Genomic DNA, 13,400 nt, shown 5'->3' on the forward strand with positions numbered 1-13,400 from the left:
CCCATGAGTCTCCTCTCGCAGGCTGAAATAAATGAGGATGTGTCTTTAGTGATTTTGATTCCCTCCCCAACCAGTCGCAGCAGATGGCCCTGCCCCTCCCTGAGCCTGGTCCTTCCCACTGTCGCCAAAGTGCTTGCTCATAGGGGGTCATATGATTGTTGGGTTTTTCTCTGTATTACTGTAGGGTCTACCTTACAATATAAAGCACCTTGAGGTGACTGTTGTTGTGATTTGGCGCTGTGTAAATACTGAATTGAATTGAATTTGATGGATGGAGCTGACACTGCTGCCTGTGGCGTTGAGCTAAAGTACGGCCCAGCTCTGGTTCCACGTCAGCTGATATCTCTTCAACACAATACGCTGATTTGTATTTTTAAATAAGTTTTTCTGCAGTTTGAAGTTGCCGTAAAATAATGTGCAAAAGAACAAAATCTGATTAGTTGAAATGTGTCATGTGATTTTTGGGGCATGTGGGAGTCTGTGACCTGAGCTGTCGATGTCATTCTTAATAAACGCTCGTCTTCTTCTGTGGTGTTTTTTTTGGGTCAGGACAACCACAAGCTGAGCTACATCCAGCAGCTGCGGCCCACTCAGACGGTCCAGCCCCGGATCAAACTCAAGCTGTTCGGACACTCGGGAGCCGGGAAGAGCACGCTGCTGGAGTCTCTGAAGTGCGGCATCCTGCGCAGCTTCTTCAGGAGACGGAGGACGCGCATGACCAACACGACCCGGCACCCCAACTCGCCCGTCAACTCCAAACCTCCCGGTAGGTGGCAGACGGGTGGAGTCGCGTGGCGTCGTCACCAGCTCTGTATTAACGTTTTCACTGCCGCGCTTCGTGCTCAGTGGTGCAGCGGTTAGTACCGCCCCCTCACAGCAAGAAGGTCCAGAGTTTGTGCAGGTACAGACAGGTGTGTGTCACCTGGTGACAGCTCTGAAAGGCTCCACCCCCTCCATTTACCCTTCGTAGCCGAAGCATGTGAATGTTTGTTGGGAAAAGCAAAGAAGAGTGCGACACACACAGAGACTCCTTCATTTATTCGTGAGGAGGCGTCTCCCTCGCACATTTCTGTCTCACTGAAACTTCAGCATGAGTCATTTTATTAAATGCAATCACATAATGTCAAGTTTTATCCACTTTGTAGACACAGCTGTTGTTGCTGATGTGAACATGAGTATGAGACCTTACAGCAGGGGTCTCCAACTCCAGGCCTCGAGGGCCGGCGTCCTGCAGGTTTTAGATCTCAGCCTGGGTCAGCACACCTGAATCACATGATTAATTCATTACCAGGCCTCTGGAGAACTTCAAGACATGTTGAGGAGGTCATTTAGCCATTAGAATCAGCTGTGTTGGATCACAGACACATCTAAAACCTGCAGGACACCGGCCCTCCAGGCCTGGAGTTGGGGACCCCGGCCTTACAGTCTCGCACTGTGATGCAGTTTATCTGAATCTCACAGTCTTGGTTGGTTGTGTGGGTGTAATTGATCAAAACTGATCAGTTCCCCTCGTTAATGTCCTCTGGATTAAGTGATAAATGGATATGAGCACAAATGTAACAGCTGTCAGTCAGCAGAGAGGAACGGTTCAGGTGCTGCTCTGAGGCTCGGATATCTTGAGGTCTGTGAGGTGTTCGTGTTTTTCAGGAAAGCCTTTTCGTGGCAGTCGGTCCTGCAGTGACGACGTGTTCAGTGTCTGCCTGTCTGCCCTCCTCTCCACCCCCTCTCTCCTTTAGCTGCTCTGTTATGCGGCGCTCGCAGCCATTACGTGATGCCCGGGCTGATAACGGTCAGGTGCGTTGGCCGTGTAGAGTTACTGACTATCTGTGAGGCTGCCGGCGTCTCAGAGTCAGCAATGGTTTCTATTGACCGTTTGTTGTTTCTGCAGCGATACGTGACGTGAATCCAGCCAAAGACAAAGAAACACAAGTGTCAATATTTTAGTGTTGCCTCCGGAGACCGCTGAGCGCTGCGCATTGATTTTGTGGCTTTCAGCCTCAGCGTGCGCTGATATATTCTTTTATTTCCTCATTTGTAGTGATCTTTGAAATGTCACGGAGCTCCATTAACGAGAGGCCGCGTCGTGAAAGGTGCTCCTCGGTAGGAGCGCTCTTCTTTAGGCCTGTTAGCGAGAGAAGATGTGAGCAGCTTCGCTTCACTGAACTCTGAACCTGCAGAAGCTTTTATTTCAAAGGAAAAAAGATGTTAAACGGTGCATGAAAACAAGTGATTTCAGCTTTTTCTCTCCCCGTCAAGAAAATGAGCAGCTTCCTGTTGGCTTTAAGGATTTCACTGATTTTACACGATCACAAAAACCAGAACATGAGAACATTTTCTTCACATTTCGGATGAGAGAAGATGAGATGGGTTCATTGTTTTCTGCGGTTGCCAGTTGGTGGAGGATAAAGTCTTCATCATCATCGTCTGCCGTGCCGAGCAGATGCTTGTATGTTCAAACTGAAGGCGAGACAGTGAAACGACTGTTAGTGCAGAGAGGAAACGTCACACACACACATGGGGTTTTTCACAAAATGCACATCTGTCAAAAAGGTTTTGGCCTCCCAACGACTGAAATTAAAAGATTTGTGGCCACTAATACGTTAAAATGCATTTATTCAAGTATAAAATCCAATCAGAAATGAAAAGTGAAAACATTCGGATGAAATAAACATCTGTTTTGTGGATGTATGTTCAGATGTGCCTGAGTTTCTGACTTGTCCTTTGCTGTGCTGTGAAAAACCATCGTGTGTCTGGTGTAAGCCTTTCCTCGATTTATCCGCGGAGACGTTCACTCTTCCGTCTCAAACGTCTTCTCTCCTCCAGGTCTTTGCACCAGCGATGACGTCACACTGATGTCTGTGATCCACCAAAGACCAGGATCTCATTTTACTGTGATTAAGACCTCAAAAACAAGCTGTAGGTGTGGTCCCGAAAATCCAAACTGTCCCTGCAGAGTGGATTCATGAGCAGTGAAATGGCGCCCCCCTGTGTTTGCAAGCGGCAGTTATTTGGTAAAGATGATGCAGATGTGTTTTCTGCAGCAGAGAGAGACATCTGCACTTAATCTGAAATACTTTGAGCATTACTCACAGTCGATCACGCGCTGAAGTACAGCAGAGATCAGAACAACAACCTCTGAGAACAGAAACCAGCCGCTGTGTTTTAAAGCAGAGCAGCTGTAAGCGTCCTAAACACCATCACGGCTGAAACTGTGGAGCCAAAATTCATGATTTATTCACTGATCTAAAAGCAACATAGTGCTGCAGGTTCTCTGCTTCTCGTGTGTTTCCCTGTTAAATAAAAATCAGTAAAAATTCTGAAAGTAGTCCCGGTGGTTGTCATGGTTTCTCCTCCATGTCTGTGTTCAGTGTCGGTGAGCATTTCCAACCTGTACCCCGGCTGTGAGAACGTGAGCGTGAGGAGTCGCAGCATGATGTTTGAGCCCAGCCTGACCAAAGGCGTGCTGGAGGTCTTCTCCCCCGTGCACAGCGCTCTGTCTGCAGCTGACGAGCAGGCCACGAAGGCCATCGACATCCAGCACGCAAACATCCACGGTGAGAGCCGCGAGGAACCCCGCGGAAGACGTTCACGGTTAAACCTGCGTTTAAAAGATAAGCAAAGCTCACACGCCGTTCACCTCACTCGTCTCCTCTCTGTAGGCGTGGGAGATTTCAGCGTGTGGGAGTTTTCTGGAAACCCGGTCTACTACTGCACCTACGACTATTTTGCAGCCAACGACGTCACAGCGATCCACGTGGTCCTGTTCAGCCTGGAGGAGCCGTACGAAACCCAGCTGGGCCACATCACCTACTGGCTGAACCTGCTGAAGGCCCTCACCCTGCCACAGGAAACCATCTGTAAGCAGAAACCATCCACCGACTACTTCGTGCGGTCGGTGGATGGTCGACTTTAATCTTTTTCTTAAAAACAACGACGGGTTTGAGGTTAGGAGCAGATTTGCAGACAGGAAGTAGAAGCTGCAACAACAGAGAGTCGGCAGGTTTGAAAAAGTCTTTGCTTCCTGAGTAATTGAGAAAAATTGAGTTTTCACTGATCATTGGTCAAGATTTTGGCCTTTTTGAAGCTTCATTTAAATTGTTTCGTGTGAGGCGGTGGGAACTAAGTCAGACAGAAAGTCTGATGTAGTTCCCAACTTGGGAACTACATCAGCTGTTGCAGCAGCCAGAAAGTTACACAACATCGAACAAAACAGCTCAATAAAAAACACAACCTGACCATGATAAGGTGTCTACTGCGATGGTTCACACTCTTAACTTTTCTTCAGCTTTCGGCGGTCGGATCCAGCAGCCTCTCGCGGTCGTCCTGGTGGCGACGCACGCCGACCTCGCCGACGTTCCCAGAGCGTTCTCTGGAGAGTTCAGCTACAACAAAGAGAGAGCGCTGCTCAAGGAAGTCAGGAACAGGTGAGGAGCACACCTGCTGTCATCACATGTTAGTCACATGATCCGGTCACAGCGAGCATACGCCTCAGCCTTACTGATCAGACAACAGATGTTATCAGTCATATGTCTGTGGTTTAGTTCATTTATAACCTAAAATTTATCAAAACATCATCATTTTAATTTTGCTTTGATGTTTATTCTTGAAAAAGTCAAAAAGTGGAGATTATGTTGATGAGTAAAAAACTGTTTTTTTGTCAAGAAGGTCGAGGCGACCTCAACAAAGAATCCCTGCAGTATATTTTTTTTAATATTAAATACATTAAATGAGAATAAAGAAGACTTATTAATTACACAGATTTCAGTGGTTTGTTACAAAGTTTGGTGTTTTTGGCCCAGGTTTGGGAACGACCTGCAGATCAGTGACAAACTGTTTGTGATGGACGCTGGAGCCTCAAACTCGAAAGACATGAAGCTGCTGAGGAGTCACCTGCAGGAGCTTCGAGCCAGCATCGTCTCTGTGAGCTCTGCAGACTCTCACTCCCTCATGTCCTCTTTATTCTAAATGTCCTCGCACCTGTGAACAAACGCAGCTCGGTCGTTTATTTTTGCCTCCTCCTCCTCCGTCCCTGCAGAGGTGCAGTCCGATGACGCTGCTGTCGGAGCGTCTGTTGGCCGTTCTGCCGACCTGGAGGAAGCTCAGCGGACCTAACCAGCTGATGTCGTGGCAGCAGTTTGTCAGTGACGTGCAGGAACACATCAACCCGCTGGTGAGCCAGGATCACCTGCGTACGCTGGCCCTGCAGCTCCACAGCATGGGGGAGGTGAGTGTTTGACCAGGAGCAGGAAAAAGGAGTCTGTGTTTTACTCCTGAGTGCCAGCAGGGGGCATTGTGGGCTCCTGAATAAACCAAACCAGATGGTTTTCATCTGTGAGAAGGTCTGCAGCAGGAACAGCGTGTTCTGTTTGTGTGCCAGAGCGGCTCTGCTCAGGAAGCTGAATGAGGAACCAAAACTTTATTTATTTATTTGCATGTTTTTTCACAGATAAAGCACAAGTTCCATTTAATGTTGCCTTCCTTAAATATTTATTAGCTTATTTCTGTATTCTGTCTTTGTCTCATGACTTTTGTTTTTGTGATAAATGTCCACGTGCTCACGTTTCTCCCTCCTCCACAGATCAACATCATGCAAAGTGAGACGGTGCAGGATGTCGTCCTGCTGGAGCCTCGATGGCTCTGCAGCAGCATCCTCGGCAAGCTGCTCTCCGTGGAGACGCCCAAAGCCATCCACCACTACAGGGGGCGCTACAGGCTGGAGGAGGTGCAGGCCCTGGCGCCTGAGAGCGACGTGGACGAGCTGCTGCAGATCCTGGACGCCATGGACGTCTGCGCCCGGGACGTCACCAACCCCACCATGGTGGATGTTCCTGCGCTCATCAAGACAAACGGTCTCCACCGGTCCTGGACCGAAGAGGAGGAGGAGGATTCGCTGCTCTATGGAGGCGTCCGAATCGTCCCGGCGGAGCACCTCACTCCCTTCCCTTGTGGCCTCTTCCACAAGCTGCAGGTGAACCTGTGTCGCTGGAGCCACCAGCAGAAGCCCGAGGAGGACGGCGCCGACGACAACGATGGAGATATTCACCTCTGGACCAACGGCGCCAAAGCGAGCCAGGCAGGAGTGGAGGCCATGATCCTCCTGGTCAACCACGGACAGGGCGTCGAGATTCAGGTCCGCGGACATGATTCTGAGCGGGCCAAGTGCTACACCCTGCTGGACACCCTCTGCAGTATAACAGAGAACCTGCTGGCCTCCACGCTGCCCGGACAGCTCACCGCCAAATACTACCTGAGCCCTCAGCAGCTGCGGGAACACCACGCCCCCATCATGGTCTACCAACCCAAAGACTTCTTCCGGGCTCAAGTCCAGCGAGAAACCTCGCTCACCAACACCATGGGCGGCTATCGGGAGAGCTTCAGCAGCATCCTGGCGTTCGGCTGCGCTGAAATTTACCAGCAGGGGATTCTGGGGACGGACGTCCACATATCGGACGTGCCGCTGCTGGCTCGCCGGAAGCTGTGCCGCATGCTGGACCCTCCGGACGCCATGGGGAAAGACTGGTGCCTGCTGGCCATGAACCTGGGCCTCACCGAATTGGTGGCCAAATACAGCAGCGGGACTCCAAACGGCACCTCTGAGCTGGACTCGGACACGGACTCCCAGCAGGCCGCGCTGCAGCCCAGCCCGACGGCGGCTCTTCTGCAGGAGTGGAGCGGGCGAGCGGGCAGCAGGGTCGGCGTGCTGATGGCGAAGCTGAGGGAGCTCGGCCGGCGCGACGCTGCGGACTTCCTGCTCAAAGCGTCGCCCGTGTTTAAGGTTAACACGGAAGCGCTGGGAGGAGCCGCCAATGGCTACCCGCCGACCTGCAACGGCGGCACGTCGTACAACTCCATCAGCTCCGTCATTTCCCGCTGAGGGCTCGCTGTCCCCGCCAAACATTGGGAGGTCGCTCTGACGCGACGGACTCGTGCAATCGTTCCGGTCCAGCTGCTCACGCTTTAATCGCTCCGTTCCGTTGGCGTGCGAACCAGATGTTGTGTTTGTGCTCTCCACACCTGTACAGCCGAGCTTTCCTCCTGCTACGAATGTCGTGAAAGAACCGAACGCTCCGAGCTCCAAAGAGGAATCCTGTGTTTTTCTTCTCTTTAAATCTTGTTGTTTGCTGCTTCTTAACGTCCCTCCTGCTGCCGCGCACACTCCACTCTCACTCCAAGGAACAGCGCCGTGTTCTAATCTCCACGTGTGGTGAGAAAGATGGCAGCTGCACGTGTGGACCTCCCGCTCGAACCCGAGGGCTGAGTGTGTGTCGCGTTGCTCGCTCCGTCCATCGCTTGCACCTAATATCAGCTCCCTCCTCGCTTCTGGTTTACTGATGTGAAATTTGGCCGTTCAGCTTAGCGTTTAATAAATTTACAGCATTTTTTTCAGAGTGCCTTGGTGGCCTTCTACCTCCCTGAAGAGCACAGCCAGTCTCGTTAGTACAAAAGCAGAAGTCTTTTCCAGATGTTTGAAGAACTGTGCCTTGTTGATATAAAAGTAAAATGAATTTCTAACACGTCTATTTAGCTGGCGGGCTGTCACTAACATGAAAAAGACCATGCTGTATAAGAATAAAGGAGCGCTGGGCTCGTGCTGTAAGTTTCACTTTACACAAAAGCAAACACACAAAGATGTGTTTGTGGAGACGACACGCGTTCGTGTCAGCAGTGGGTGGAACCATTTCCTTCATGTTTGGTTGGTGTGTTTGTTGATGTTCCTGCTAATCCTCAGTTCAGATTTCTTTATTCTTCCATCCAACGGCTGAAACGTTTACCTTTACAGGTCCCAGAATTTCCCATGAATGTCTTTGAATAAACTCTGTCGTACAAGTTTATTACAGTTTTGGTCTCCAGTTGGACTTTAAAGTTCGGTATCAGTGTCTCCTGGACTCAGACAGTCAAAGTCAAATCTCGCCTTCGAGTCCACGTCCTCACCAACCGCCTCCGTCACAGCTGCTATTTTCAGATCGCTGTTCAGACTTCTCGCACGTGTGCGGCTGTGATTTCCCCCGAGCCTCAGAATCATACTCAAGTTAAACATCAACTTGTATCAGACGGATCCGACCTCCAGAACCATCATCACTCTCAGAGCAAAGAGTCTAGGATCGTGCTTCCTGTTTTTATGTTTTCTGAGCCGTGCACCTTGAAACCAGAGTCAGACTGTCAGTGCAGATTTCTCCTCTTCTGTGGTTTCCTGCACCTACACACTGACATTAAACACCTTTGGAGGTCCAGCTGTGTTTGGTTCTGTCCAAAGAGATCTAAAAATAAAGAGTGAGGCTGAGATCAGATAAACAGATCTTTATGAGTGCACATCATATCAGACCACGTCAGTGTAAATGTAATGTGCAAATTCTAAAAGTGAAGTGAAGTTTTCACTTTTTTTTGCCAATCCAGAGCAGCTTACTTAGTAACAGCAGTATGCTGTATTAGAGCAGCTTTGCATGATCCACAGCTCAAAATAATCCTTATTTATATGATACTGGGCCTTGGTGCAGCCGCTCTGTCTGAAATAAGCTGTTTTTGCCCCTTTCTCTTTAAGCTAGCCTTCCTCGGATTGGCTGCCCCTCATTAACAGTAGGTCTGAAGGGCAGGTGGGCGGGGCTTTGGTGCCTAAGATTGCCATATTAGGTATATCCGTCTCTGTGGCATCATGGAGACACCCCGAAGCCTCACGGGGATTTAAACACCTTAATTGTTCGTGTTTTTGACTCTGCTCAGACCAAAACCTTAGAAACAGAACGTTCTGGTTTGTACTCACATTTTAATATCTGCGATTCCTTTCCTTCCTTTTCCTCAAAACTCCAGGGAAGCTTTGGGACCTGTAAACATCAGTGTTTCTGTAAACATCATCTTTCATTCACACAAAGGGAAGCGTAGCCATTTTTACAGATAAAGGAGGGTGGGTTTTCTAAAGGACTCTGTCTTATTGGGTGATGCTGACCTTTTTAAAGTGTAACGAGTACCTGGAATAGAAAGTGCCACTAAAACGCTAAAATTCTAAACAGAAAGGTGATTTTTTATAATTGGGTTGATTTCTGTCCTTTTCTACTTCTCTTATACGAGCAGCCGGTTACAGTAGATGCTGACGCCGCGCCTCTTTGATGCCTCCTCATCAGGTTTTTAAAGCGTTATCGCCGGCGCAGGGGCGTCATTAATCAAGCTGCCGTCCACGGTCAGAGTTTTGCACAGTGGCATCGACGCCACCTCCGTCAAGCTAAATTTGAGCTTCGGTGTCGGCGGGCCGCGCGTGGCTTCGTGCCTTCTTTCAGTTTGTCTTTGTGAAGCATGAAGCCGCAGCCCGGCCACGGTCAGCACAAGCACAGGGACGCGGCAGCGTGATGTTAGTATTGTTAGCTGAAAAAGGCCAAAGGCTGCTGATGACAGACATGTCAGAGAAAAGCATTTTCGCTTTGTGCGAGCTGGTGTTTTGTAACGTTTGTGCCCCTCACTCTGAACCTGAAGAAGAAAAAAGCTTGTTTTTCAGCGCACGTGTGTGTCGGGACGGTTTCATGCCTGAAGTTACATGTGACGGATGTAAAGGACCTTTTTCAGGTGTAAAAGACGAGCTCCGTGCCAGAGTGCAGTATTTGCTGTCAGCTTCTCTTCCTCCAGTGTTACCATCTGTTCACAGGTTTAAACTTTCTTCTCGCCAATCAACACAGCAAACTGTTAGCTGTGATGTAAATACTCAAAGCTTTTGTTAAGCTGTTTGGTTTTTGCTGAGGCAAAAATGAATGTACTGCACATCTTTCCTAAACATATAAACAATAAAAATGAATCAAAGACGCCAATGTGTGCGCAGGAACACGAGGAAATAAAATGTCCCAAACTGATTTGATTTTTCTGTTTTTTATTGAAGCTGTTGTCGGAGTTGTGTATAATCATTGCCAATGTTGTGTGCCTAAAACACACTCGTTCATTCCTCTCTTTTTGCCTTGTACAGTACACGAGCTGAGAGGTGGCGTTTCGGAAAGGGAAGAGACTCTAATGTGTTTCAGAGGATGGTTATTTTGTAAAAACTGCGAATCACTATGATGAGTTTGTCTCTGTTCAGTTTCTTCTCCCTGGAAGCTTCTGATGAGGTTGAGATGTTTCTGTTTGATGAGGAGAGACCGACTCGGTTTTACTGTCGGGTGACTTTTCCTCCTCGGAGACGCCGGTCTAATCGCCGCATTGCACAAATCTTTCTGTTGCTATTTATGTTACATTCTTAGCATGTCCTGGAATGCCATGTTCTTAGAACTTCTGACACTTTATAGTGTAATACGTTTTATAATAAATTCTTTACCTAATACCAGTGTGGTTGCATCATTTAAGTGTTGGTAGTAGACTGTCCAGGTGCAGCGTGCCAGCACATGTGGGCTAATTAATGCAAGTTCAATGACTCTTCTGTTGCTCATATTAGCAGGAGGCTGTCTGAGAGTCTGTGTCAGCACACCTATCAATGAAAGGACGGACACGCCTTTACTTTAAAGATCAGCTCCAAAAACATCTGTGCACTTAGACCGAACACTTTTCAGCCACAACGTCCAAAGAAAGTTTACAAACTGCAGTTTGTATCAGTAAGATCCAACTAAAGGTTCAATTTTGCACTATTCTGTTCTTTTCCAAGAAAGCAAACCTTTGACGCCTCTGTCAGTGCGCCCCAGGGTGGCTGTGGCTACAACGTAGCTTGCCATCACCAGTGTGTGAATGTGTGCGTGAATGGGTGGATGACTGGATATGTAAAGCACTATACAAATACAGGCCATTTTACATATTTTGTATAAATTTGTATATCCTGGTCAAAAGTCTCCAAGATTCCTCACAGTGTTACTGGAGGCCAAGTTAATGCTATCCAGAGTAAACATCTGGTTAGAAACCCTGTTCCTATCATTTTTAGGGCAGAGTACAATAACGTCGGTTTTATCTGACCTTAGAAGCGTGAAATTAAAGGTCATCTAGGTCTTTATGTATATAAGTAATTCCTGTAGTTTAACTGTTTTATTTGTACCATCTGGTTTCATTCATAGATAAAACTGCAGATCATCTGTATATCAATGAAAACCTGTGCAATGTTCTAATGTTGCCTAAGTGTAGCATGTTTAATGTATAAGGTACTGGTCCTGGCGCAGAACCCTGTGGAGCTCCATGACTACCTTTCACGTTTGAAGAAGACTCCTTGTTTACATGACAGTGCATTAACATTCCCAACGCGTTACATACCGATGATTTGTCGCACCCCTAGGCGTCTCCTAGTAACCCAAAAGGTACCCTTCCACATCCTTATGAAACGCTCTGGGTTCTCTGTTAAATCCAATTGAATGCCGCTTGCGGCGGTAAGACACAGAGCGGAGGCTCCAGCCGTCCATCCCAGCCTTAAACATAACCTTAACCCTAACCTTGAGATTCATTCCAGCCGGCTCTCGTGCCTCCGAACGTGTAACATAATGACGATTTGTCAAATTCATCAGTATGTTACGCGTTGGGATGAGAACCTGTTGTACATGAATACAGTGTTATGTGTCAGAGACAGAAGTGAGCGCTGCACTGAGAGCCAACATATATACACAGAGCTGATTCCATCGCCAGAGGCCAGAAGATCATTTGTGACTGTTCTACATGTGCTCAGCTACTGTCGAGGTTAAAAAAAATCCCACACAGCTACAAAGCCTGTTACTAAAGATAAAATGATGTATGTAAATTTTTGCATTAATTAATAGTAAAACAGCTTTGACCAGTCTTTGAGGAATATGGTCTGAAAATTACAAGATTATAAATATCAGCAGTTATTAAAGCTGCTGTAGTTTGTGGACGGTTGTGAATCATTTTTTTCTCTAATAATTAAAAATGTTTTTATTTCTAAAGAAATGAGTGAAGTCATTGAGAGTTAAAGGAATTCTTCTGACACTTTGTGGCTGCAGAGCTGAAGAGAAACCTGCGGTTGTTCCTGTTTTCGTTGATCAAACAGTGAACGCTAAGATGTCCTAGTTTTACAGAGTGCTTCGTCTTTACAGAAAAAGAAACGGGCAAAAACACAGAAAATGTTGATGACTGCAGCAGGATTACTTGACAAACTTAATGTAGACACGTCGTGATGGTGATCACACATGTAGTTCCAGAAAGTTCATCCTGTATCACTCTGAGTGGGAGAATCGTTTTGTCACTCAGCAGAGTGACTTTTTCAGTCTCACGGCTCGTTGTGAGTCACTGGTGATAGTTTTGGTCATTAAGCAAACGTACTGTTTATAAGTTTAGGGAAACCTGCAGTCAGTCACTTGATTGAATGATGAAATATTTCTGCACTGAAACACCAGACGAACTGAATCAGCCTTCTGGGATAAATGTGGATCAGAAAGATTTGGATATTGCTGTGAATTCAGGGCTGCAGACAGAGGCCGGCTCCTCTCCAGATTCCACACCGTGTTGTTTCCACTCCTCTGGGCTCATTGTGGAGCTTCAGCAGCAGGAATGTCACATTAGTTCACCCACAGAGACTCGCACACGATTGGAAACTTGTCGTTAAGAAATATTTGTTCTAGAGAAGAAGTCGAGCTGTTGAAAATGTTTCTGAACCTGTCACCTGATTCTGAGCAACAGCAGGATTGTTTGATCTGGGAATGTGTGCCGAGGGTTTACAGGGTCTGTGCTGGTTGGGACGGCCAGTACCTGCAAAATGCTTCTTTAGCACATTTAATATCAATACTTTGATTCTTATTGATCTGGCTTCTGCTAACACATTATGGAAGTGCTCAAAGAATACATTAACACATATACAAAGTTTACTCAGTGAACGTTTTTCTAACTGCACCTCATGTACAGTTAGGGCCACATGTTTTTGGACAGTGACATGATTCTATTTTTACTTTGTACAACAGCACACTCAATTTGATTTTAACTTTAATTCAAAGGTTTTTTGCAAAACATTGCATTAAAAATGGACATTACAGTCATTTTAAAACATAATCTCACATTTTCAGGGCCTCAAAAGTGGTTGAACAAGTGTCTGACGAACAGTTCTTTGACATAATGTCCAGATAAAAGATCTGCAGCTAAATCCAGGTTTCAAAAAGAGATCCAAAGGGACGTCGATGCAACTGAGTGAGACTGAAAATCCAAACTAAACCTGTGAGAGAGACTGAGAAACCTTTAGCAACGATCAAATCAACAGTCTGACTGATACACGGGTCAGATCATAAACAGCAGAAACCCCGACAGAGACAGAAGATGACAGAATTATTTCATGGTTAAGAAAAACAACACTGTTGTGAGGCAGGTGGTGTAAGAAGACGCTTCCTGAGTGGAAACACAGAGTTTACAGCAAGGTGCAAACATCTGATTACAGTCAAAAATACAAACTTTGCCAGAAAACATCCATACGGGCCACAAGGGTCAGGGAAAAAAGGAAATTCATTGAATCC

At 47.1% G+C, this 13,400-nt stretch overlaps 1 protein-coding gene across 4 annotated transcripts in view; it reads left to right on the forward strand.

Moving 5' to 3' along the window:
- dapk1 (death-associated protein kinase 1) overlaps nt 1-10,292 on the forward strand; it is an 80,836-nt gene extending 70,544 nt beyond the window's left edge. For all 4 annotated transcript variants that reach the window (XM_031756570.2, XM_039620573.1, XM_039620575.1 and 1 more), the window contains 7 exons: nt 550-766; nt 3,369-3,554; nt 3,660-3,857; nt 4,286-4,424; nt 4,800-4,920; nt 5,036-5,224; nt 5,579-10,292. In XM_031756570.2, the coding sequence (XP_031612430.1) occupies nt 550-766; nt 3,369-3,554; nt 3,660-3,857; nt 4,286-4,424; nt 4,800-4,920; nt 5,036-5,224; nt 5,579-6,874 (2,346 nt within the window). In that variant the 3' untranslated portion in view covers nt 6,875-10,292. The remainder of the gene's footprint in view (nt 1-549; nt 767-3,368; nt 3,555-3,659; nt 3,858-4,285; nt 4,425-4,799; nt 4,921-5,035; nt 5,225-5,578) is intronic.
- Nucleotides 10,293-13,400: the final 3,108 nt, after the last annotated feature.

The sequence above is a fragment of the Oreochromis aureus genome, linkage group 12 (genome assembly GCF_013358895.1).
Source record: "Oreochromis aureus strain Israel breed Guangdong linkage group 12, ZZ_aureus, whole genome shotgun sequence".
In the NCBI taxonomy this organism is placed as follows: Eukaryota; Metazoa; Chordata; class Actinopteri; order Cichliformes; family Cichlidae; genus Oreochromis; species Oreochromis aureus.